This window comes from Mustela erminea, chromosome 15 (assembly GCF_009829155.1).
Source record: "Mustela erminea isolate mMusErm1 chromosome 15, mMusErm1.Pri, whole genome shotgun sequence".
Classification (NCBI taxonomy): domain Eukaryota; kingdom Metazoa; phylum Chordata; class Mammalia; order Carnivora; family Mustelidae; genus Mustela; species Mustela erminea.
This window is the reverse complement of record NC_045628.1, coordinates 77,610,301-77,635,147: the sequence shown is the minus strand read 5'-3', so window position 1 is coordinate 77,635,147 and position 24,847 is coordinate 77,610,301. Positions and strand designations below refer to the sequence as shown.

The window sequence follows — 24,847 nt, the reverse complement described above, 5'->3', positions numbered from 1 at the left end:
GCGCCCGCCCCCGGGGCCGGCCACTCGTCACTCCTGCGTCGGCCTTCTCCGCCGCTGAGGGAAGGGGCGGGAAGGGGCGGGGCCGGAGGCGGCCGCCCCGCCCCCACGGCGCGCGCCCAGCCCTTTAAAAACCGCCCACCCTGCAAGCTCTGTCGGACGCCGCGGTCCCCGCGCACCTGTGATCCTACGCTATCTGCTCGCGAACAGCTCCGCCGCGCTCGAGGCCGGGCTCGGCCGGCTTGAGCTCTCGGTGGCGGGACCCGCTCGACAGACGCGCTCTCCATGCGGCCGCCAACCATGTCTGGGCACTGTTTGCTCGCGCCCATCCCCGAGTCCTCCTCCGACTGCCTCCTGCCCAAGGACATCAAGCTGGCCGTGCTGGGCGCCGGCCGGGTGGGCAAGAGCGGTGAGTACCCAGGGGGCCGCGCGGGGACAACCGGGCGCTGGGGAAGAGCCGGAGCTCTGGGCGGAGGGGAGGCGGATGGAGCGCCAGGAAGAACCTGGAAGTTTCCGCGCCAGCCACGGCTCTCCCCCGCCAGCCCGCTTTCCCCTCTGCTTCCCCGGGGCGTCTACTCCTGGGCTCGCGCCTGGCTTGCCCCCTGCAGGAGGAGGGAGGCTGGCGCGGCAGGTGGACACCTGCGGTCACACCGGCCGCAAAACCCGTGGGAGACCGCCACGGCCGCACCTTTGGCTTTGCAGAGCTTTGCAACGTGGGCAATACCCGCTGTTCTGCGGCCCGGTGCTCTCTCCTTTTCCACGAGAGCGTCCCGGCTTTACTGTTTTGTTCTATTTAACTGATTTAACTGTTTTTCCTATTTTTCCTTTTCAGCAATGATCGTGCGCTTCCTGACCAAGAGATTCATCGGCGATTATGAACCGAATACAGGTTAGAATAATTTCGTGTTCTGTGCTTTTGTGGCCGCATGCTCCGATTTTCTTTTTTCTGATACGTGTGTACGAATTTTAAAGCAAACTCTCCTTCATCCTTCAGGCAAATTGTATTCACGGCTGGTCTACATAGAGGGAGACCAGCTATCCCTGCAGATCCAGGACACCCCCGGGGGCATCCAGGTAAGGACAGCCCGAAGCAAAACAGCTCACCACCTCCCACACACCCGGGGGCTCCCCAGCAGGAGCAAGATGTGTAAACACACCTGTTTAGCATTTCCGTGAAGGCCTGGGCTGTCTGCAGGGGTGCTGTTAGCAACCCTCCTGGTGGGGACAGGGTGAGTGGATGGTTAGACTGGCAGCTTCCTCCAGTCCAGCATCTCCAAAGGGGAGAGATAGGTAACAGCCTCTTTGCAGCTCTGGGTGAGACATCACTCACAACTTGCGGGGTTGGGGCTCACCGCTTTTTTCAGATCCGGGCCATGAACCCATTAACCGAACTGTTGTGGTAGGATTCCTGAGCGAGTCCTATCCCCTCGCAAGGACAGCAAGAGTGCTTCTGTTTGTAACTGTTCCCTCAAGTAGTTAATTGCAACCAGATAACCCCCTGGCAAGCAGTCAGGAATTTAACTTGATTAACAAGTTATTAATTGCTCTCCCTTGGAGGGAGAGCAATTTCTGTTCTTCTTGTGGAAGAACAGAAAGAAGGAATTTGTTTCTGTAACATTCTCAAAAGGACATGCTAAAAATATTTTTATGGGCTTGGGAAAAGATATTTATCTTGGCTTATTTTCAAAGTTTTGTTTATTTTCAGTTCCCTAAAGATTGCGCCATTCTTTGAAAGTTCTCATTGAAGTCATTCTGCAGTCAGCCAGGGCTTGCCACAGAATATCCGCCAAGCGGGGGTTTAAGGATAATGCATTGGCAACAGCCATAAAATAACCCAGGCAGGGAGCTTGCTCTTCCTGCATCCAAAGCCGCCTCCTGCAGAAGCTAGGTAGCGTCTGCAAACTGTATTTAACATTTCTCTTTTGAATGCGTTTTTGCAAGTGTTTTTCTGATGTTATTTTGAGTCCTCTCCCACTGAGGGCTTCCTTGATCCAGACTCATTTTGATCTTTCTTAGGTCCAAGACAACCTGACCCAAGTAGTTGATTCCCTGTCCAAGTGCGTGCAGTGGGCAGAGGGCTTTCTGCTGGTCTACTCCATCACAGACTACGACAGCTACCAGTCCATCCGCCCCCTTTACCACCACATCCGGAAGGTCCACCCTGACTCTAGGGCCCCTGTCATCATCGTGGGCAACAAGGGAGACCTTCTCCATGCCCGTCAGGTGCAAACGCATGATGGCATTCAACTGGCCAATGAACTCGGCAGCCTGTTCCTTGAAATTTCCACCAGTGAAAACTATGAGGACGTCTGTGATGTGTTTCAGCATCTCTGTAAAGAGGTGAGCAAGCTGCACAGCCTCAGCGGGGAGAGGAGGAGGGCCTCCATCATTCCCCGGCCGCGCTCTCCCAACATGCAAGACCTCAAGAGGCGCTTCAAACAGGCTCTGTCTTCCAAAGTGAAATCCCCCTCTGCACTGGGGTAAACCCATCTCACACCAATTTGGCTTTTTTTTTACTGTGCATTTGTGCAGCTGAAAAAGACTGGGGACCTCCATTTTTAATTGCACATTCAAAGTTTATTTTTATAAAGACTATTGGTTTTCAAGTATATGTGTATTTCTGAAAACCCAGTGATTGCCTAGAAGTTGGTAGAGATTTTTTTAAACAAAATGATTTTTTTTTTTTTACTCTAACTGCTAGCCACTTTTCCATGAAAGGCAAAATGGCAACATTGCTCCTTGTTTTCTAAATGCCTTTTTATAGAAATCAGACTTGCACCAGAGCCCAGAACGGCTCCATGCTTGCCCTCAGTCTGAACTCCTCTCGGTGTTTTGTGGTACTAGGGGGGCTGATGTAGAGGGAATCTGTTGTGGAAGAAAGAATGTGGAGGAGAAAAGATTTGAGCAACTGCAGGATGTCTGTCAACTAGGGCACTTTGCCACCGGCATGAAATTGATACCATGTGATTTTCAAGGAAAGGGGTTCATAGTATGCTGGTGTTAACAAGTTGGAAACATGAATGGCTATTTTATTTATGGTGCAAATGGAAGTCTACCCTCTCTACCTGCATTAGAAAACAGAAATTCCTCATGTCAGTAAGTACACCCTACCTAGAGTTGCCTAAACATTCTCCTTCCCGGGGTGCCGGTGGCTTAGTCCCTTAAGAGTCAGATTCTTGATTTTGGCTCCGGTCATGATTTCAGGGTCGTGGGATTGAGCCCCACGTTGGAACCTGTATTGGGCTCCATGCTGGGCATGGAACCTGCTTAAGGGTCTCCCTCTCCCTGTGTTCCTTCCCTCCTCCCCCACCCCCCAAATTCTTCTTCCTGCTCTTTCTCCCTGACCCTCGAATCCAACAGGGCACCTTATCTGTCAGTTCTCTCTCCTGTTTTTCTCTGAAGCATCACTCTGCCAGAGTCCAGGCCTGTACAGCTCTCTTGCCTAGACTGGCAGGCAAGTGGAGGTGAGACCGGTTTCTTGGCCTCTGGACTGACACCCCACTAATTCTTTCTTTACACCAGAACAACCTGACGAAAACCAACCCTAATCATTTATTTCCATAGGTTGAAAAACCTCAGCTGTGTTTCCCTTAGCTGCCGGATAAAATATAAATGAGGCATGGCATCAAGATTCTTTACTACCTCAGAGTGCCTGGGTGGCTCTGGTTAAGCTTCTGCTTTCAGCTTAGATCATGATCCCAGGGTCCTGGGATCAAGTCCCGCATTGGGCTCCCTGCTCAGCGGGAAGCCTGCTTCTCCCTCTCCCACTCCAAATAATTAAGGAAAAATACGATTTTGAATCTATTATCTTTGAAAGAGTGCCTAATTCTTCTTCCTCAAAACAAAAGCAGTTCTTCTATCATCAGTATCTTCTGTTACCGTACATCTTAACTTCGTAGGAGAGGACAGGAAGCAACAGGCTGACCCAATCATTGCCACACCCCCAGCATGCCCAGACTGCCACCCAGTGCCCAGGGCTCCTTTGCCTCTAAGGAGTGGAGATCAGACATCCCATGGGAAAGAGCTTTGAACATCCCCTGGGAAAAGTCATCATGGAAAAGCTAAAAAGAACAATATGAGAGATGTCCCAAGGCAGCCTGTGATGAAGTTCCAAGTGAGAATGGTAAGGACAGGAAGTACCCTTGAGCTCTCCAGCGGGGAGCACAGCGGGGACCAGAAGGGTCAAAAGATGAGTCACAGGGCAGTTCTAAAGGGGGTAGCAGCCTCTTGGGGCTCAGGCAGGCTGGAAGGTCAAGCGGAAAGCACTCCCCATGGTATTTTTTCCTGTCCTCAGCATCACAAATAACTGATCTCCTCCTGGGCCTCAAAGCTTCCTTTATTTCTGGTCCCCAGAACAGACCCAACATACATACTGGAGCTCTGGTGTCAGAAGGACCCCAGTTCCCGTTCCCCAGGCCTCCTGCTGATGGGGGTGAGGTGCGTGGGATGCATCTGGAAGGAGCCCTGGGATAGTGGCCCTGGAGATGGGGGAGGGGAGCCTGGAGTTATCAGGAGGCAGTTAGGGTGGAAAACTGTCAGATTTGCAGGTAGGAAAGAGGGTCTGAGGATTTGGGCTTGACTGGATGCTGAGGAAGCCCTTTGAGGAAGCTTAGCTCTGAGCCCACTTCCCCTTCCTGCAGAAGTGGGGTGGGCAGAGCCATCAGAGCCCTGGGTGGATCACAGCTCATTGGGCAGGAGATTGGAAAGGTGGGCAGGTGGGTAAGAATATCCCCAGATCTTTATCACAGTTTCACCTTACCTCTGCAGTGTCATCCCCAGTGTCCTCTCCATCCTCACGGCCCCTCCTCCGTCTGTGCCCCCTCCGCCACCTCCTGCCTCTGTTTCTGAGACCACCCTACCCCCACCCCCCGTCTCCATCTCCACAGCCGCCGCTCATCCTCCTTCTGGTCGAGGCTTCGTTAGAATTCTGTTCTGAAACTGCAGCATGATTTAATTAACATGCCTATGTGGTGTGGTCCCGGAGATACAGATGAAACCCAAATGGCTAAACTGTACATCCTGCAACATTCTGTGCCTCCCATGCCCCTCATGAAAAGCAAACTCGAATAATGGGAAAATCAATCTATTATAGCATAAGAAAATAAACTTGTTTCGCTTATGTCGAGGCAAAGGGCACAACGGAAGTTCTAAAGTTTATTAATATCTCTTTAGAGGACTGGATTAAAATAAATAGCTGTGGAAGGCAGCAGCAAACAATAGAGCAAATGGAAAAGACAAGACGACTGTTTAGTCATGAACTTGGAGCTCGAATAGCTTTTTTGTTCTGTGCATGTGTTGTAATTTCTACTTCTCACTATGCAATATTAGTGATTCAGATGTACAATGTGATGATATTTTGTATGATTGATAATTTTTTCTTACCATTTGATATGTCTCCAAAAGGCGGGATATTTTTAAAGACTTTGTTAAAATGAGTCTTAAGCTATCTTGACACTCAATAAGAAAGGCATGATAGGGGGCGCCTGGGTGGCTCAGTGGGTTAAAGCCTCTGCCTTCAGCTAGGGTCATGATCTTGGGGTCCTGGGATGGAGCCCCGTGTCAGGCTCTCTGCTCAGTGGGGAGCCTGCTTCCTCGTCTCTCTCTGCCTGCCTCCCTGCCTACTTGTGATCTCTGTCTTTGTCAAATAAATAAATAAATAAATAAAATCTTGAAAGAAAGAAAGAAAGAAAGGGATGATATATAAAACTCAGACACCATGAAGTGAGCTAGGGGTTCAAGAAAAAAATGATTAGTTTGCAACAGCAAAAACAGAGCAGAAATTTGCCTATCCTGGATAGCACAGCCAGCCCTCATGTCTGGATGCCCCCATGTTATTGTTGTCATTGTTCTTCTCCACCTCCTTCTTCTTTTTAAAGATTTTATTCATTTATTAGAGAGCGCACAAGCAGGAGGAGTGGCAGGCTGAGCGAGAAGCAGGCTCCCCAGTGAGCTAGGAGCTGATGTGGGACTTGATCCTTGGACCCTGGGATCCTGACCTGAGCCGAAGGCAGACACTCAAGTGACTGAGCCACTCAGGGGTCCCACCCCCATGTCTATGTCTTTCTGCCTCAGGAGAGAATGAGCTCCATAGGGGCTGGACAGGTCCTCCACCTTTGGCTCCACAGCACCTGCTGGAGTGTTCGCTGTAAGACAGGATCCCCAGAAACATGTGCTACGGCGAACCATTAGAAAACTCAAGGAGTCCGTCCCTCCAGTCGCTTCTGTGTGGCTGTGAGTGCAGAGCTGCGCATCTGTGTGCGGAGTTCCCTTTGTCCAGCTAGCAGAGTTGGTTTTCCCGTTCTGCACAGCAGCCTGCTTGCACAAACAGATATTATTGCTTTGGCTTATTATTGCTTCCCATGTGTCTAAAGACTGCCTCAATAGTGATTTGCTTGATTCATCAAATATGAGAATTTGCTCCCTACAGAGCTCTGTGCTAAATGTGATCAAAATAGTGCTCTCTTTCCAGAAATTCAGTCCCGTGGGAGTTCTGGGGGCTCAGCCTGAGGACGGGATTCTGTGGGATGAAAGGCAAAGTACGATTCCGACCCAAATCTGAGGGTGTTGACAACATCAGGGGAGGGGACAGATCCCAGAGCTGAGCAGGTGGGGGGGTGGGGGGGTGGAGGCAAATATTCCACATGGGGCAAAAGCACCCTTCCAAAGAAAATGACATTTCTTACCTTACAAACTAAAAAGGATTTTTTTTTTAGCATTATTTGCTCAGATGAGGATGAGTGAGTTAAAACTGTAAAATATTTAACGCCACTTTTTTTGTTGGCATTCTTTATTTAAACTGGAAGAACTTTTTTTTTTTTAAGATTTTATTCATTTATTTGACAGAGATCACAAGTAGGCAGAGAGGCAGGCAGAAAGAGAGTGGAGGAAGCTATATTCTCCACCAAGCAGAGAGCCCAATGCGGGGCTTGATCCCAGGACTCTGGGATCATGACCTGAGCCGAAGGCAGAGGCTTTAACCCACTGAGCCACCCAGGCGCCCCTGGAGGAACATTGTTAACAGCAATGTTTACTTACATAAACAAATTTTGCCTGGAAATACTAACATGTATTTATGACTGTGGAAAAACAGGGACATTTCAGGAAGTCCTGAGGAGACAGTCACTCGCCAGCTTTATGAAGGCAGCTGAGTGTGGGTTCCAGACTGAGATTAGGTTCGAGTCCCACTTTACCTGGGGCAAAGAGCACTATTAAGTTTCCGTCTCTGAAAATGGACGTAATACTGCTCATCAGGCAGAACTGTTGACTGACACACAGAAGGTGTTCAGTAGTTGTCGTTTTAAAAGTACCTTTAAAGGTACACTATGAAGCTGTTTTTGGAAAAAGAATGCTTTTTGAACTTGCATGTATAGTCTAAAAATTATAGTCGTTGCTTCACAAGATACGACTTTCTCCATGTCACATGTTGGAAAAAGAAAGTTTTCTGGGGAGCAGTTATTTGCTCACAACTATATTGATCCTTTCTTTTGTGCTGGGCATTTTATTTTCTCAGTAAGATCTTTGGGGTAGAGCTATCCTCACTCCCATCTTTCAGACATGGAAACTGAGGCTCAGAGAAGTCAGGCCATGAGCAAAAAGCACAGAAGTCACAAACCAGGAGGCCTGGCTCCAGGAAGGGGAAAGGGCTCCCTTCAGCTCAGGACTCTTTCTCCTGGCCAGACATAAGCTTGCCAATGTCTTCTGGAGAACTTGTTAAAAAGGAAGATTTAGTCAGTCAGTGAGTCCCAGGGATTCTGTTGCTCTGTGTTCCGGCTGTGGAGGAGGAGTCTGTCTGCCTTTTAAAAAGCTTCCTGAGTGGTACTGAGTCTGATGCCTCATGTTTGGAGCTTTCAGCAAGATCGCAGTCTGGGCTCCCCCATGCTTTCTGTTTATCCAGAGGAATGTCTGACTGGGAGGGGGAAAGGCGGCAGTGCCACACCAGAGGGGTGGGAGCCCCTGTGTCTGGCCCCGGGGGCTGGGGTGGGCTACTCTCACTGAGCTGCACCCAGGAGTCTTCAGCACATCTGGTAGAGTGCAGACATCTTTGGCGGGGTTGGGAGGGGGGTGTCTCTCCCTGAGTCACTGCTTTGAAAGCCATGGTGGGGGATGGGCAGTGGGCACTGTCTAAGTCAGTGGGGTCTGGGACATCCCACTCCTCCGGCTGCACTCTCTCCTCAGACTTTTCTCTGACCCACCCAGAGAAGCAGCCTCCACAGTGGCCCCCAGAATGTCAGGCATTCTCTTTTCTCCTGGAGCACCTGGCGAAGGAGGAGGGGGACAACCGAAAGTCACTGTCCCCAAGGGGCTGTGGGAGCTGATGGCACACACAGGGAGGGAAGGTGCCAGAGCAGAAGTTGCCGATGCACATCTGGGAGCTAAAGATGTCTCCCTAATCCAACTCAGTGTGGTCCAGGGCATCTCCAGGAATTGCACTGTGTGTGTGTGTGTGTGTGTGTGTGTGTGTGTGTGTGTGTGTGTCTATGTGAGGGAAGTGGGGTGGGAAGAGAGAGGGAACAGGTTCAGGGTTTATAGAGAAAGGTCAATGAATTTCTCCAGATGGGGGGAATATGAGGATGCTACCGTGGTGTCTGAGGGGCCTTTGCTGAGGGCCCTGTGCTGGCTTTGTCATTTGTCGCATAATAAAATTCACACAGCAGATAGCTACCATCATTAATGAGTATGCACTATTGTTCCACGTATTCCCATGTAATGTATTAGTTAGGGCTCTCCAGAGAGATAGAATCAACAGGAAAATTTTATATATATTATAAAATTTATATATATAATTTTATTATATTATCTATATAAATTATATTATATATTATATAAAATTTTATATGTATATTATATATAATATATCATATTATATATATAAAATTTATATGTATATTATATATAATATAATATACATATAAAATAAACAAATCTCTTTATAAAGAGATTTGTTATAAGGAATGGGCTCACGTGATTATGGAGGCTGAGAAGTCCCAAGATGGAGACCCAGGAGAGCAGATGGTGAACTTCTGGTCTGAAAGCTGGCAGGCTCAGGATCCGAGAAGAGCCAGTGATACAGTCTGACTCCAAAGGCAGGAGAAGATCCCAGCTCAAGGCACGCAAGCTGGGCAAACTCCTTTGAACTTGAGGGAGGGTCAGCCTTTCTATCTTATGCAGGAGCCCCTCGGATTGGATGGGACCCCTGCATATCAAGGAGGGTGGTCTGCTCGCCTTGCTTCACTGGGTCCAGTGTTGACCTCATGTAGGAACACTCTCACAGACACCCAGAATAACATTTGACCAAATCTCTGGGTAGCCCATGGCTCAGTCAAATTGAAGGTCCACATAACCATTATACACAATAGGAGTCTCAGCTGTATTATCTCACTGAATCTTCCCAAACACCTCCAGCGGCTTATTGTTCCCACCACCACCGGACAGAGCAGGAAAATGAGGCCTTGAGAGGTTCATTAACTTCCTTATCATCTCTCGGCTAATAAGGGACATGCGGGAGATTCCAGTCTGTATCTCTCTGGAAGGCCACCAGACCATATTGCGTCCCATGCCAATTGTCAGAGGTCATCCGGAAGCTGCTACCATTCTCCTAATCAACCATTTTGGCCTTGAAAAGTACATGGTGTCTTGGTCAATGCTATCATTTGCAAGCAATAGGAAAGGTTCTGCCTGGTTAATAAAAAGGGATTTTATTAAAGGGTTATTGAGGGCTGCCTGGGTGGCTTAGTCAGTTAAACATCTGCCTTCAGCTCAGGTCATGACCTGAGCATCCCGGGATCGAACCCCACCTTGGCTCCCTGCTCAGCGGTGAGTCTGCTTCTTCTCCCTTTCCTTCCTGCTCTCTCTTGCTATCTCTCTCTCTCCCTCAAATAAATACATAAAATCATTAAAAACAACAACAACCATAAAAGGCTACTAAGTAGCTTACAACATCAGTGGCTGAGCGGGAGAAACCCCTCTGGGGCTGCACAGCGTCTTCAGCCTCTGCTGAAACCATGGCTGGCATTTTTGGCATCTGCTGTGGTGGATGGTCCCAGCCTCCCACCCAGCCCTGTAGGGCGCAGTCTCTCCCCAACACTGGAAAGGGGTTCAGAGACTGAGCAGGCAGAGAAGGTGGCGAAGGCCACTACACCCATCTAACGATGCCTGGATGACAGGAAGGGACTGCAGATGTGACACTGGCAAAGGCCAGATCTAAGGCACATCCCAGGGACTGGCTAAATACTAGACCCTGGGAATACGTATAAATCTGACATTGGGGAAACAGGTTCTCAGACATTAGGTAAACACCCAAATTACTAGCAAAGAGAGTTGGTATTAAGGGTGGAAACATGTTCCTCCCAAAAACCTTATGTTGGACTCCTGGTACCTCAGAATGTGACCTTATTAGGAAATAGGGTCTTTACAGAGATAATCACATTAAAATCACATTTAGGATGAACCCTGAATCAGTATGGCTGGTGTCCTTATGAAAGGGGGAAATTTGGTGCCTGGCTGGCTCCGTCAGTAGAGCACACAACTCTCAATCTCAGGGTTGTGAGTTCAAGCCCCACATTGGGAATAGAGTTTACTTTAGGGGAAAAAAAAAGAGTTAAAAAGTGGGGGGATATTTGGAAACAGAGATAGATATGTGCAGAGGGAAGGTGACAGACAAGAAGAGATGCAGAGGGAAGTCCACAGCAGGACGAAGACAGACACTGGGGTGATGTACCACATGCCAAGGAACTGCCAGAAGCTGGAGAGTGGCCGGGGACAGATCTTTCCATAGACTCTGGTGGATGTGGCTCCATCCACAGCTTGACCTGCTCCTTCTAGCCCCCAGAAGCAGGAGACAGTCCATTTCAGTGGTTTGAGCCTCCGGGCTGGGACGCTTGGCTATGGCAGCCCGAACTGACTAGTCTGGTTAAAAAAACGACTGGGCCCATATTTGAGTCTGAACCTAAAGCCAGAGTTCTATCCACTGCACACCTTGCCCCAGGCATGGCAGCCCAGAGCAGAGGAAATGTGACCCTGTCTTCCATTCTTGACCTCTGTATCAGGATGTGGGCTTAGCCATCATGAAGTCCAAAGGGCCCCTTGTGAAAGAATTTGCTTCCCCAAGTATGTGGTTCAAGCTCGGTGTGCAGCTCTGCTCTGAGGTTCTGTTGGGGGCCCGGGCTCCCCACTCTGTCTGTCTTTTCTGGTGTCACCCTCTTTCTAGGATGTAAGATAGCTCTCAGCCAGTTTGCAGCTAGAGAGCACAAAGGCACTGGGAAGCACGAGACAAGGGGAGGCTCCTTCCCTTTAAGATGGAGAACCAAAAGTTGAATCCTTTCCCTCCGCTCACCTATGCTGGGCCTGAGGGATGCCATCTTCCACTGGGCAGCTTGTTCCCTGCTAAAAATTCTACTGCCATTTATTATTAAGGGGCAAGAGAATGGATATTGGAGACAACTAGCGGTCACTGGCACCAAACCCATCTCTAGACAGATTCATTGCCTTGGTTTTCACCAGTTAGTAAAGGACAAGGAAGAGAAGAGTTTCCTTCATGTCTGGCTGAGAAAGGAAGGGGAAGTTTGTCCCTGAATGGGTCTTCCCACCTTGGCCAGATCTATAGCCTCTGGTCTCCTTGGGGCTGCCCACAAGATTAAAAGCACCCCTTTTAATCTGGTGGGGAATGCATCTGAAAACCAACACAAATTGTCTCCTTGGGCTTGTTCAAGCCCCTGAATGAAAAAAGATAGACTAGACAGTGGCTCGTGCGGGTCCTGGCCGAGCGTGGGTGACTCATCGTCCCCTCCCTGGCCCTTAAACTCCTCGGCTATAAATCGAGAGGTCTGCATTTCGTTAGTGGTCCAAAAGTTCCAGCCTGTGGTAGGCTCACCTCGAGATGTGCACTGAAAATGCAGTCTCCTGGGCCCATTCCCAGACACATGGCCAAGGAAATCACCCAAGAAAAATGCCTAAAACCTATTGAGGGCTTGGCACCTGCCAAACGCTGTTCTGAAGAGTTTTTCGTGGATTAACTAATTTTATTCCACAAGGATCCTGTGCCATGTACTATTATTAGTACACTGGTCCTAATTAGTGTTCCTAATACATTATTAACAGCATGTACTATTTAACATGCCCAGAGTGCAAACAGGGGCCCACCACTGCTGCAAGGCTTTTCCCAGGTTGAGCAGCTGGGAGAGACAGAGCTGTGATCCAGGCCCAGCCAACCTTGGCTGTGGGTCCCTGGCACTCTGCTAGGACTTTCCCAAGAGGCTGTCATCAGCCACGGCCCAGCCATTCTACTGGTGGCTTAAACAGACAGTCTCCCTGATAGGACTCACACTTTCGTAAAGAAGGTAAGATAGTCAAGCATCTCACAGAGTTCAGAGCAAACTCAGGCAGAAGCTACTGGCAAGGGATGAGCCATGGGCGCCTGAAGCAGACAGGATGGCCAGTGAGGGGGGTCCCTGTCTTTCAGATGGAAGGGATTCAAACAAGTTCAGAGAGAAGGAGGCATTTGGAGTAGAACCTTTAAAGAAAGAAAGAAACAAAGAAAGAAAGAAAGAAAAAGAAAGAAAGAAAGAAAGAAAGAAAGAACCCCACAAATGAACAAAGGAAAAGCAGAATCAGACCAAAACTCCAGAGAGCACACTGAGGGTTGCCACAGGGGAAGAGGGATGGGCAAAACGGGTGCAGGAGAGCAGGAGACACAGACTTCAGTTGTAGAATGAGTAAGTCATGGGGATGAAATGCACAGCACAGGGAATACAGTCAATGGTGTTGTGATGGCGCTGTGTGGTGACAGAGGGGAGCTCCGCTGGTGGGGAGCCCCGCATAAGCACACAGAGTTGTCCAATCACTCTGTCGTGCACCTGAATCTAACATCACATTCTATGTCAACTGTATTTAAATAAATAAATAAAGTACCATCTCCACTTTCCCTAATCACGGGACCGGACCGCAGGAAGATTGAGCAGCAGGTGGCGGGAGGCTCAAAGTCAGAGTTCACAGGAAAGAGGAGGCCTGGAGGTTTAGAGTGAGGGAGACAGGGGCATGACAGGTGACCCAGCCTGTTTAGCATGGGGCAACTGGAGAAAAAGAAACATTCTTTACCAAGGAGGGCACCCCAAGGGGGCTGGGCAGCGTGAGCAGTTGAGTTGAGGAGTTACGAAGATGCCCTCCATTCAGAACATAAGGCAGGAACCATGAGTTGAGTGGACTTGGGAAGGTGTGCATCCTTGGGGAGTGGGCACTTCCACAGCCCTGGAGTAGGGGGTGGTCTTGTCCGTGAAGAGAGTCAGGTACCTTAGAAGGGAATTTAATGTTAATTGTTTTTCTTGTAAAGTCACTTAATTTTATGATAATCCACTAAGACTGACAAGAAGGGGGACCTTTGAATAATTACCACATTTCTCTCTTGCCAGGGGCTTGTAGGTCACGGCTACGGGTGACTTGCCTCTTCTTTAAAACTGGTGGTTTAAAATGAGTTGTTTGGGTTCCTTCTGGGCAGCACCTTCAGGAAACTGGTGGTTTTCTTCCTCTTTGGTTTTCCTGTCCTGGATCCTTGTGGGGAGATGGGGTGGGACTGGGAACAAAAAGCCAGCAAGGGCCCTTGGCACATCGGGTCTGTATACAGTGGCCTTGCCTGCTGGTTTTTGGCAACTCCTAGTCTCTTTCTAAGAAAAACTTAAAAGATAATTTTGGATTTACAGAAGTATTGTGAAGATGGTGTAGATGCTGCCCTGGTGTCCTTTGTCTGTTGCTATCCTGTTACGTGCCTGCTGTGGTGCATTTTCAAACAATGCAGATGTATGAGCTTCCGGTAGCTCCTGTAACAAGTCGCCCGAATGTGGAGCTTTGCAACAACCAGATGCATTCTGCTACAGTTCTGGAGGTCAGAACTGTGGCCTCATATCTCCTTAATTACCTCAGTGGGCTCAGGTCAAGGTGTTAGCAGGGCTGTGTTCCTTTTGGGGGCTCTGGGGAGAACCCATTTGTCTCTTGCAGCTACTCAAGGCTGTCTGGGTACCTTGGCTTGGGGTCTCCTTCCATTTTTTTTTTTTTTTTAAATAGAGTTAATTTCTGGGGAAGTTTTAGGTTCATCATAAAATTGATTGGAAAGTACAGACATCTCCTATAAGCCTCCTGTTGCCACATATGGCCAGTCTCCCCAAAGGGGCACATTTATTGCAACTGAAAAACCTGCACAGGTATGCACTCAAGTCCATAGGTTACGCTGGGGCTCAGTCGTGGTGTCGTGAAGTCTACAGGGTTTGACAAATGCTTGTGATGTGTATCCATTATGCCAGGATCATAACAGAATAGTTTCACTGCCCTAAAAAATTCTGTACTTCTCTCACCCATCCTGCCTGCTCTGTTAACTCCTGACAACCTCTAATCTTTTTACTGTCTCTGTAAGTTTTTTTTTCTTTTTAAGATTTTATTTGTTTATTGGAGAGAGCATGTGAGCAGGAGCAGAAGGAGGGACAGAGGGAGATGGAGAGGGAGAAACAGACTCCCCACTCAGCAGAGCAGAGAGCCTGACATGGGGTTCCATCTCAGGACCCTGGGATCATGACCCGAGCTGAAGGCAGAGACACTTAACCAACTGAGCCACGCAGGTGCCCCTCGGTAAGTTTTCTTATTCATGAACATCATAGAGTTGGAATCCTATAATATGTAACTTTCTAGATTGGCTTCCTTCACTCAGTCATATGCATTTAGGGTTCCTCTGTGTCTTTTCATGGCCTCTTAGCTCATTTCTTTTTACTGCTGCCTGATGTACCACATTTTATTTACTTGTCTGGCAGTTAATAGGCCTGCAGTTGTTTCCACTTTGGGGCTCTTAGAAATATGTTGCTATGAACACACATGTATATGCTTTTGTCTGGACATACATGTTTCATTACTCTTGGGTATATTCCTAGGAGTGCCATTTCTGAGTCACATGGTACTCTCTTTAGCCCTCGGAGGACCTGCCAGACTGTTATCCAGAGCAGGGGCACCATTTTGTCTTCCCACCAGCAATGAGTATGGGCTCCATTCTATCCCCATCCTCGCCAACACAGGTGCTCATTAGTTAGATCTTTGGTTAGAGCCATTCTAGTGGGTGTGAAGTGGATTCTCACTGTGATTTTGATAAGGGTCTACTATCCAGTAACGTTTTTTTATGGCATTTTGTTTCTCTCTAGCAGAAGACCCAATCACATAATGTATTCAATTATCATGTCTTAGCCTCCCTTACTCTAGCACTAATATTCTTAGATTCCTTTCTTCCCAAGCCCAACATTTACTGATAAAGGCATTTTTTAAAGAAAATAATCTACTTTGAGTAGCATTTTGAATTTTTAACACAACCTACCTGAACAGCATCACTTGAGGGTTCCCACCTGGTAGTGTCTCACTTGGACACAAAGCAGACAATTTGTGTTTTGTTTTGTTTTGTTTTTCATATGCCAGAAGGGAAACAAAAATATCATACAAGCTTCCTGTGAGTGTATCTTGGGTGCACTGAAAGCTGGATCTCACGAATAAGAAAGAAGGAACAGCCTGTTTGATAGTTTTGGACCAGGAAGCCCTTGCATCCTTGAACAACCCAGCTGCACTGAAGAGTTAGGACAGGCTTCCTGGGAGCCTCATAAGTCCTCTCAAATTCCCCACAGAAGGGACCACTGTGCAGGCTAGAGAGCCCCTTCTTTATTGTCCCGCCCCTCAGCCTACATCAGAAAGCTGACGTGTCCACCCATGATTCTTTCAAGGGTTATTTGGGATGGTGCTGGGTTGCAGTAGGAACCAACTCCCATCTAAGGGGCCAATCCAAGTGTAAGCTTCTCTCAGCCATCACCCTGTCTGTGCTTTGAAAGGAAGTATCTGCATGAACTTGTATACCATTCTGTGAATGGTACATGGACAAGATCATTCAACTGGGGAGAGATTTAGATTCTCAAAAACAGATGGTCAAGTCACTTTTCCCATACTGCCATGCCAATCTGAATACCTACTAGAATGGTCGGAATCGAGGCATTAGACACTCCAACTGGCAGAATACTTGGCTGTTTATAGTCAGAGGAGCTTGTATGGTCACCATTTCCTTCCTCTCTGCACCCTTTCCTAGAAGCAAAAAGGACCTGCCTGCCTCCCATTTCCTACCCCTTTCCCTTGATCTCTGCAGGTTGACTGCAAGCCTGTGGGAGGTGAAGGACAGATGGTGAGGCAGGGTACCCTCTCTCAGGCACGATCAGATCTTACCTACCCATCTAGACTGGCAACCCATGCTCTCCTGTCACAATCCTCCCTCAGTTCCTATAAGACCTTATCTACTCATTGACCCTAATATGGTTCGTCTTTCCTCTTCCCCAGCTTCAGTGCACATGTTCCTTCCACCTGGAATCCCTTCTGCTCATCCAGATCTTAGCCTGTTTGGAAGGGCAACCCCAAATGTCACTTCCTCCATGGACCCTCTGTAGACCTGTTACCCCTCCACCCTGAGCACCAAGCACATAGTAGATGCTGATCAATACGTGTTGAGTGAGAAAGTGAAGGAAGGAACAAAGTGTTCATTGCCTCTGTTGCTTGGAGACACGGATCGGAGTGACAGAAGATTAGAGCACAGTGGTCTTGGGGGATACCCAGTCTATAGGATGTTGATGGTTGTCAGGTTAATTAATTCTACACTCTCTTATTCTATTTGTGCCAGGAAGCTGGAGACAGATTTACTGAATGAGGCCGCTTGGCCCTGATTTTTCTGTTTTATGCAGACAAGAATGTGGTCTTGCTGACACTGGGTTTGTTCAGGAATCAGAAATCTGATGTTTATGAATATTCTTTTGAGTGGAGTTGTAGAGACTCTTTGTATAAATTCTTCCTGAAGAGTGTTGAGAGCCTGAGTATCACATGATTGTGGCAAAGGGCAAAACCAAACTTCTCAGATCCATTAAGACCCCTACCTTTCATGGTCAATGTCACTGGCAGCCATGTACACCTCCTGCTCCCACCCCCGCCAACTCCCCTACCACAGCCACCACATTGATTTGGATGGCTCAGAGAAACTGCACTGCCCAGGATGGTGCTGAGTTTCTGTAGCTGTAGGTAATTGTACTGGGCACTTAGAGTGAGATAGTCAGGTTCTTCAGAAATGATGCCTTCGAGGGGTGCCTGGGTGGCTCAGTCAGTTAAGCACCTGCCTTAGGCTCAGGTCATGATCCCGGGGTCCTGGGATAGAGACCCACATAGGATTCCCTGCTCGGTGGGGAGCCTACTTCTCCCTCTCTCACTGCCCCCCCCCCGTTCATGCATGTGCGCACAGGCTCTTTTTCACTCTCTCAAGTAAATAAATAAAATCCTTAAAAAAAATGGATAACTTCTGTTATGGACTGAATTATGTCCCCTCCAGATTCATATGTGAAAGTCTTAACCCCCAGTACCTCAGAATAGGACTGTATTTAAAGATAAGGTCTTTAAAGAGGTATTTAAGTTAAATGAGGTCATGTGAGTGGGTCCTAATCCAATCTGACTGATTTCCTTGCAAGAAGAGGAAATCTGGACAGAAATATATACAGAGGAAGAGCCATGTGAGGACATAGGGAGAATATGGCCATCTACAAGCCAAAGGGAGAGGCCTCAGCAGATACTAACCCAGCCAACACCTGGACCGCAAAACTTTAGCCTCCAGAACTATGAGAAAATATATTTGTTATTTAAGCCTCTCCGTCCATGGTGCTTTGTTATGACATCCCAAGCCAACTAATGCCCCCCTAATAGGTCTATGGTGGATAGTCACATACATGATGATCTTCTCAATAAGACAACATTCCATCATCCTCTGCCTGAAGAGCATAATGCGGAAGACTTCATGTGTGTGAAAACATCTCACTAGCTGTGAAGGGTTATACAAACCCAGTTTCTACACCTGTAGAGATCAGGAAATAATACCCTTCTTTGTAATACCCTATGCTTGTCCTGCAGGGTAAGGCTCAATGTGGAGGCTGGAGAAATTCTAGTTGGCCAACTGAAAAGTGATTGACAGTGGGTGAAATGTTCACCGCTAATGTTCTGTACTGCCTTGGGTGGGAGGTTTGGGTTGTGTAGGACAATCTACTTCCTTCCTGGGTGTGACCAACTGACACAGTCCTTCGCTGGAGTCTTAGACTGGAGTCTGTCTCCAGAGGATCCATGAAGAGAATTCCACCTTCATTCATGTCATAGCTCCAGCAGACCAAGAAAGAGGACCGATGTTCAGTCACTGCATTTCTGTGGACAATGCACTCTGCCTGAATAAACTGTGTCCTCACCCACAAAATGAGGATGTTGGATTAGATGACTTCTACAATTTCTTTCAGCACTAGAATTTATGATTCTTTCCTTGTATCAGTTAGCATGCATTTGGCTATAAACTTGATTCCAGCTGCCTTTGGGCATGGAAACACTCACTATCTCATGTAATAGCAAGCTAAGAGGGACCTGCCGTTTCTTCATTCTGTCCTTAGTATCAACTTCATTCCAGCACTGGTTCTCTTCTTGGTGGCAAGATAATGGCAGCCAAAGCTATTGGGGGTTCATGTTAATCAAGAAAGAGTGAACATCTTTACTATACCATGGAATATACTTTTTCTTAGTCTGATTAGGGCAGTGGAGGACACATACCAATCTCTGATCCATGCGAAATGTCAAGGGGTGCCTGTGCTGATGGACTTGATTGAGTGGGATGTTGTGTATATGGGTGCGCTCCCACCGCTTGCTCTTTAAGTAGTCCAGAAGTGTAGTTTCCTGGGGTTATTAATCAGAGTCCTTCCAGGCCGAAGACCATGGGCTTCAGCTCCTCTGGCTCCGACACAACCTTGAGGTGTCATCTTGTAGAGAAAGGCCGGCTGGGCCACTTTCCTGACTTTCTGTCCTGCCACTCTCCTCTCCATGCAGCATCATGTACTCCTTGCTGTTCCTGGCACATGCCAGACAAACTCTCACCCAGGGCCTTTGCCTTAGCTGTTCCCATGGCCCAAACATTCTTCCTGGTAGTTTCTTTGGCTAACTCTCAAAAGTTACCTTCTCAATGAGATGAGTACTCTTCTTTACAAGTGTAACCTTCTTCCCGACACTCCTACTACCCCTACTTCTGTCTTACTCTTTTTTCATAACATCTTTGCCTTCTAGCAGGCTATATAATTCACTCACTGATTATGCCCGTTGCTTATTGTCTGTTTGTCCTATAGATTCTTTCCCAGGGTGCCTGGGTGGCTCAGTTGGTTAAAGACACCGATTCTTGATCTCAGCTCAGCTCTTGATCTCAGCGTCGTGAGTTCAGGCCCTGTGTTGGACTTCATGCTGGACATGGAGCCTACTTAAAAAAGAAAAATGAGGGGCACCTGGGTGGCTCAGTGGGTTAGGCCGCTGCCTTCAGCTCAGGTCATGATCTCAGGGTCCCGGGGTCGAGTCCCGCATCTGGCTCTCTGCTCATCAGGGAGCCTGCTTCCTCCTCTCTCTCTCTGCCTGTCTCTCTGCCTACTTGTGATCTCTCTCTGTCAAATAAATAAATAAAATCTTAAAAAAAAAAAGAAAAATGAATATTTCCCTATTCACTGACATAGTCCTAACACAGCCCCCAACCTAGAGCAATTATTGAGTAAATGTTCGGTGAAACAATGAAGGGACGCAGAGGAGAACATGATGTCTACACACTTTCCTTATGGGAAGGATGCCTATGTCCAGCCCAAAGGACTGTTTGTGTTTTGAAAGAAAGGAGCTGTATGTAACATTTAGCCATTAAACTTTTAATAATGGTCATGTGGTTTTCTTACACCTTATTATATTTGCTTTTACTTTTACTCAGCTGAAAATGATCAATGCCTGACCCTCTAGTTCCTAGATTCTCAGCTGATTAAACACTCTCTGCCATCCATAGTCTTGACTAGCTTGTTCATCATCCTAACATGTGCACTTCCCTGGGCATGGGGCGGGGGAGCCTCCAGACTGATGGAGCTGGGATCTGGGTCAGTGACCCTCTTCCAGCAGCAGAAGGAGATTAATATCAGTAATTACCCTTGTTACTGGTATTGTTTTTTAGGCCTTCCAAATATTTTTCATGGATATGACCTCACTCAGTCATCAAAGGAGCTCTGTGACTTAGGCAGAGTGAAGCTACTGTTTGCAGTTTTAGGAGGAAACTCAGCAAGATTACTTGCTTTGCCCAAGTAAATCAGATATGGTAACACAGGGACCAGAACACCATTTTCATTACCCCTCCTCTGCTCTGTCCATGCCACCATGCTGCCGTGGGCAAACAGCAAGAACTTTGTGCCATTAGCTGTTTTGTCAACAGTGTTAAATTAGCTCACCTGGTGATATAATATAATTATACTAATATAGTATACACATATGTTGTATATAGCCAGACACTCTTGGGAGAAATGCTTTACATGGAGTCACACCTCATCCCCTTATGAGCTGAATTCTATTACTGTCACCCCATTTTACAGATGAGAAGACTGAGGTAGAGAGACGTTAAATAACTTGCCCAAGGTTGCATGGTAAGAGGCAGACTCAGAATTCAAACCTAGGTTGTCCTGCTCTAGACTACTCCCTTACTGCCAAGTGACACCACTTCTTATGATTAGCCTTTGTCTGTGGTCAGACACTTACGTGGACCAGGAAGATCACTGCTTACCACCGTCTCTACTTGTTGGATGGGAGAGAGCATCTCAGGGCATTGGGGGAAAGAACAAGGGCTCTCTGTCTAGGATCAGACTCCTGTCCCTTCTGCCAGGGTTGTGGCTTAGTCGCCAACAGTGGCCAGATGGTCAGCAATAGTGAGGGGGAGTGGCCCGAGTTTCCTGTTTCCTCTTGCTCCTGAACAATCTGGTTCTGTGCTGACAACAGAATCTTCCGACATGGCTGAGAGGCTCAGTTGACAAGGATGGTGATTCAGGCTGATTTCCTTGAGGTTTAGAACAGGCTGAGCACATCGTAATGGTTCTGCCTGATCTTTCTTTTTGTGTGTCAGAGACAGCTGATCTGTTGAAGAGGTTTTGCTGAAGAGCTTGCAGAAACAGTTGCTAGTAGTTCCCTGGTTTTCTCCGCAGATTTGCATTCACCAGAGAGGACAGGTCTCTGTGTGGCTAGAGTCTCTAGACAGGACTCTAATGAGGAGAGTGGGAAGGTGGGTTATGCCAGGAAAGCTTCTATTAAACAAATGACTGTAGGTAGAGGTCATAGCAGAGAGAAGGGGCATGGATGTCAAGATAACAGGCATCTTTCAAGCCCTTGGTCCTTATCAGTTCTATGACCCTTGTCAAGAGTAATAACAATAGCATTTACAGGCCACTCATTACACATCAGGTCTTATGCTAAGCATTTTACATATACTATCTCATTTAATCCTCACAAAAATCTTGAGTGGCTGCCTCATTTTACAGATGAGAACAGTGAGGCTGAGAATCAGGGAGGCTGGGTCATTTGCCCAAAGTCCTAGGATAAATAAATAGCTGGGTTTTGAGTCAGAGTAATTTCTGTCTCTGTTCTCACTTTCCTGAGCTCCCTACCCACCCCCACTTCCTTCTCTTTTTTCTCCCAGCAAATGTTTATAGCACTGATAAGGTGTTGAGTGCTTTAGAAACTTCTGGGGATGCAGCATTGAACAGACTGGTGCTTTACTTTCCCAAGTCATTTAAGCGGTCCCAGCAGGACCCCACATGGAGAGCGTCCTCTGTGAGGGCCCCCAAAAGTCTTCACTTGCCTTCTAGGTGCATTTAGAGGTGGGCATGTTGAGACTGAGAAGCCTGCAGGGTGCATGGGCTGAGCTACTGGGGCCCTTGGTTACTCCTTTTGAAGCTTGGGGAGAGATTTGGGAGTGAATGCCTTTCCCCAGAATGGAATGTGCAATGGGAGAATAACCAAGAATGGAGTCAGGGTTGGTGGCAGAGCTACGGGAATTAATGGGTGGGTAAAGAGAATCCCATGACAAGGCCAAGGAGGAACATCCAAGAGGTAGCGGGAGAGCCAGAGAAGTGCACTGCCTGGAAGTCAAGGAAGGCTGGAGCGGCAAGTCATTGGGTGTGGTCAGTGGAGTCACATTTCAGGGCCATCCAGCCATTCTGCAGCAACATTTCTTTTTGGTTGTTGTTGCTGTTTGGTAGTTGCTCCTCCTAGTTCTTTCAAAATTGTTTTTGTTTTTGATACAAAGTGAAACGTAAATCTCCCTCCTAACTCTCTCTAGCCATGGGGACCCATTCCACTGAAGCCTACCCCCTTTAGCAGTTCCTTGCATATCCTTCCAGATATGTTCTTTCCAGTTAATTTCTTTGAAGAAATCAACAAAATTGTTAACTTATGTACCAATTCACCTGCCTGACTGGATTGTGTTCAAGTCCCATTACCATAAAAATGCCCCCAATTCTAGTTTTTGTGATTTTTGCACCTTTCTTCATGTATTGTTTAAAATATTGCAAGTTTTGTATGATTTGAACCTAGAGTAGGTTTGGTGGTTTAAAAGAGTATGTTCCTTAACTGCTTGCATTAGTTTCCAGTTATTTGCAGTGTATTGCATTCGGACCATGCTTGATTTGAGTCTTTTTTTTTTTTTCCTCCTGAAATGTGGATTCATTTGAAAATGTCAAACAGTCTAGTGAGAAGAATGTACCTGTTGGGACTAACTTTGGACTTTCAATTCAAACCAAAGATCTTATTGTAAACCCTGTGAGTAGTATCTTTTTGTATAGTTATAGAATTGTGTTCTCCTTTTTACCTTGGTGGGAGAGGAGTTCCCAAGTGTTCAAGTGTTTACAATGTTCAAACCACTTTTCGAACAAAGTAAATTCACCCAAGGAATAGTCATACCCCTTGAATCAGCACCCTGAGGACTTTGACCCAATAAATAATCTTCCCATTGGATTACAAATTGTCTTTTGCTAAAGGGCATTTCACAGTGCATGTTAGGATTCAATAAAGGGCAGAATGAGATATTGTGTGTGAGTTCCCTGGTGCTTTGAGTCAGGGTGTCACTGTTCCTGAGCAAAACCAAAGAAACAAGGAAAACTGACATTAAGGCTTGTGGGAAAAATACCTTCCTCAGCCCCAAATCAATGCCTCTGGCAGGAGACCCTCAAGTACTTTAATTTTGGTAATAAAGTTTGAGGTAGGAGGCATTACTCTTGAGTTATTGGCTTTTTTAAAGTAAACCCTTCAAGATTCCTACATCTGAGAGTTCTGTCCTTCAAGAGTAGTTTTCAAAAAATAATACATCTTTCCCAAAGATTCTTGAATTCTCTAAAATGTTTTAAAACTCTTCTTTTATAGTTGCTCTCTGAGCCAGCTTACAAAATGCATGATGAAATCGGTCTTGTTACTTTATATCTATGCCACATTTACGTATCAAAATGGCATTTCCTTATCTGGGAATAAAATAAAGTTCCATCGTTAGTCATATCTGACACCAAAATAAACAACAAATGGGTAAAACATTAAACATTAAAAAAAAAAGAAATTATTAAAGGGTTTAAAAGAAATGACAGAAAATTATTTTTTTAGTTTTGTTTTTTAATTTAATTTTATTTAAATTCAATTAACATATAGCATATTATTAGTTTCAGAGGTAGAGTTCAATAGACAGAAAATTGTTTTAATAATTTCAGAATTAGAAAGGTCTTTCCAAGTATGACATAAAACATGATTCAGTCAGAATTCTCTAACACAAGCAACAGAAGATATAAATACACATAATATTATATATATGTATATACACACATACATTATAGATATTGTATGTATGCACATAATGATATATATATAATGTGTGTCTGTGTGTGTATCTGTGAAAGAGAGAGAGAGAGAATGAGACTTATTTAAGGAATTGGCTCATGTGATTGTGGGGATCTTCAAGTCCACGTCCAAAATCTGTAAGGCAAGCCAACAGTCTAGATAGGTAAAAGCTGGTTTTAGCCCCGAGTCAGAAGACTGGAAACTCACGAAGAGTTTCCACATTGGAGTCTTGGGGACAGTTTTTTCCTTTGGGGATCCTCAGTTTTGCTCTTAAGACCTTAACTGATTAGATGAGGCCTACCCACATGCTGGAGGATAATCTATTCTACTCAAAGTCTACTGATTTAAATACTAAACACACCTAAAAATACACTTTCATTTGCATTCACACAGATTATTCAAAAAACAAAACAAAAACAATACCTTTTTTTAAAAAAAAAGGTATTTATTCATTTGACAGAGAGAGCCCATAAATGGGGGGAGCAACAGAGGGAGAGGGGATAGAAGCAGGTTCTCTGCTGAGCAAGGAACCCAATGTGGGCTCAATCTCACGACCCTGGGATCATGGCTGGAGCCAATGGCAGATGCTGAACTAAATGAGCCACCCAGGTGCCCCACAGCAATGTCTAGACTAGTGTTTGAGCAAGCAACTTGGTACCATAGCCCAGCCAAGCTGACACATAAAATTTGTCATCACAACATAGAAGATGTAAAAGATGCACATGATCATGTAACAAACATGATCAAAGACAGAGAACTGACTGTAGCCCTGTGTCACAAGACTTGGAATTTTTGGGGTGCCTGGGTGGCTCAGTAGGTTAAGCCTCTGCCTTCAGCTCAGGTCATGGTCTTAGGGTCCTGGTATCAAGCCTGCTCCCCCTGCCACCCCGCCTCTCTGCCTACTTGTGATCTCTCTCTCTATGTGTCAAATAAATAAATAAATAAATAAATAAAATAAAATTTAAAAAGACTTACAGTTCTTTTTTTTTCAAGCTTTTATTTATTTATTTGACAGAGAGAGAGAGAGATCACAAGTAGGCAGAGAGGCAGGCAGAGAAAGAGATCCTTGCTGAGCAGAGAGCCCAATGCAGGGCTTGATCCCAGGACCCTGAGATCATGACCT

General features: G+C 46.5%; 2 protein-coding genes across 4 annotated transcripts in view; one reads left to right on the top strand and one right to left on the bottom strand.

Moving 5' to 3' along the window:
• Positions 1 to 24,847, bottom strand: part of LOC116574510 (ral guanine nucleotide dissociation stimulator-like) — a 492,075-nt gene that overhangs the window by 425,180 nt on the left and 42,048 nt on the right. The gene's annotated exons all lie outside the window — the stretch shown is intronic.
• LOC116574524 (ras-like protein family member 11A) lies at positions 128 to 22,926 on the top strand. Of its 2 annotated transcripts, XR_004279351.1 has the most exons (5): positions 128 to 406; positions 830 to 886; positions 992 to 1,071; positions 2,014 to 3,093; positions 22,588 to 22,926. XR_004279351.1 is itself a non-coding variant. In XM_032315317.1 (4 exons), exons 1-4 carry the CDS (start codon positions 283 to 285, stop codon positions 2,479 to 2,481), a joined length of 729 nt encoding a protein of 242 aa, XP_032171208.1. In that variant the 5' UTR covers positions 128 to 282; the 3' UTR covers positions 2,482 to 3,199. The 2 variants fall into 2 exon arrangements, 1 of the variants encoding a protein (XP_032171208.1); XM_032315317.1 differs by lacking the exon at positions 22,588 to 22,926 and having other exon boundaries at positions 2,014 to 3,199.

Bases quoted from the DNA above. Each gene is read 5' to 3' on its own strand.
- LOC116574524 (XM_032315317.1), top strand. From the start codon at position 283: ATGCGGCCGCCAACCATGTCTGGGCACTGTTTGCTCGCGCCCATCCCC. The intron at 407-829 runs GTGAGTACCCAG...TTTCCTTTTCAG, and splicing joins CGGCCGGGTGGGCAAGAGCG to CAATGATCGTGCGCTTCCTG. The intron at 887-991 runs GTTAGAATAATT...TTCATCCTTCAG, and splicing joins CGATTATGAACCGAATACAG to GCAAATTGTATTCACGGCTG.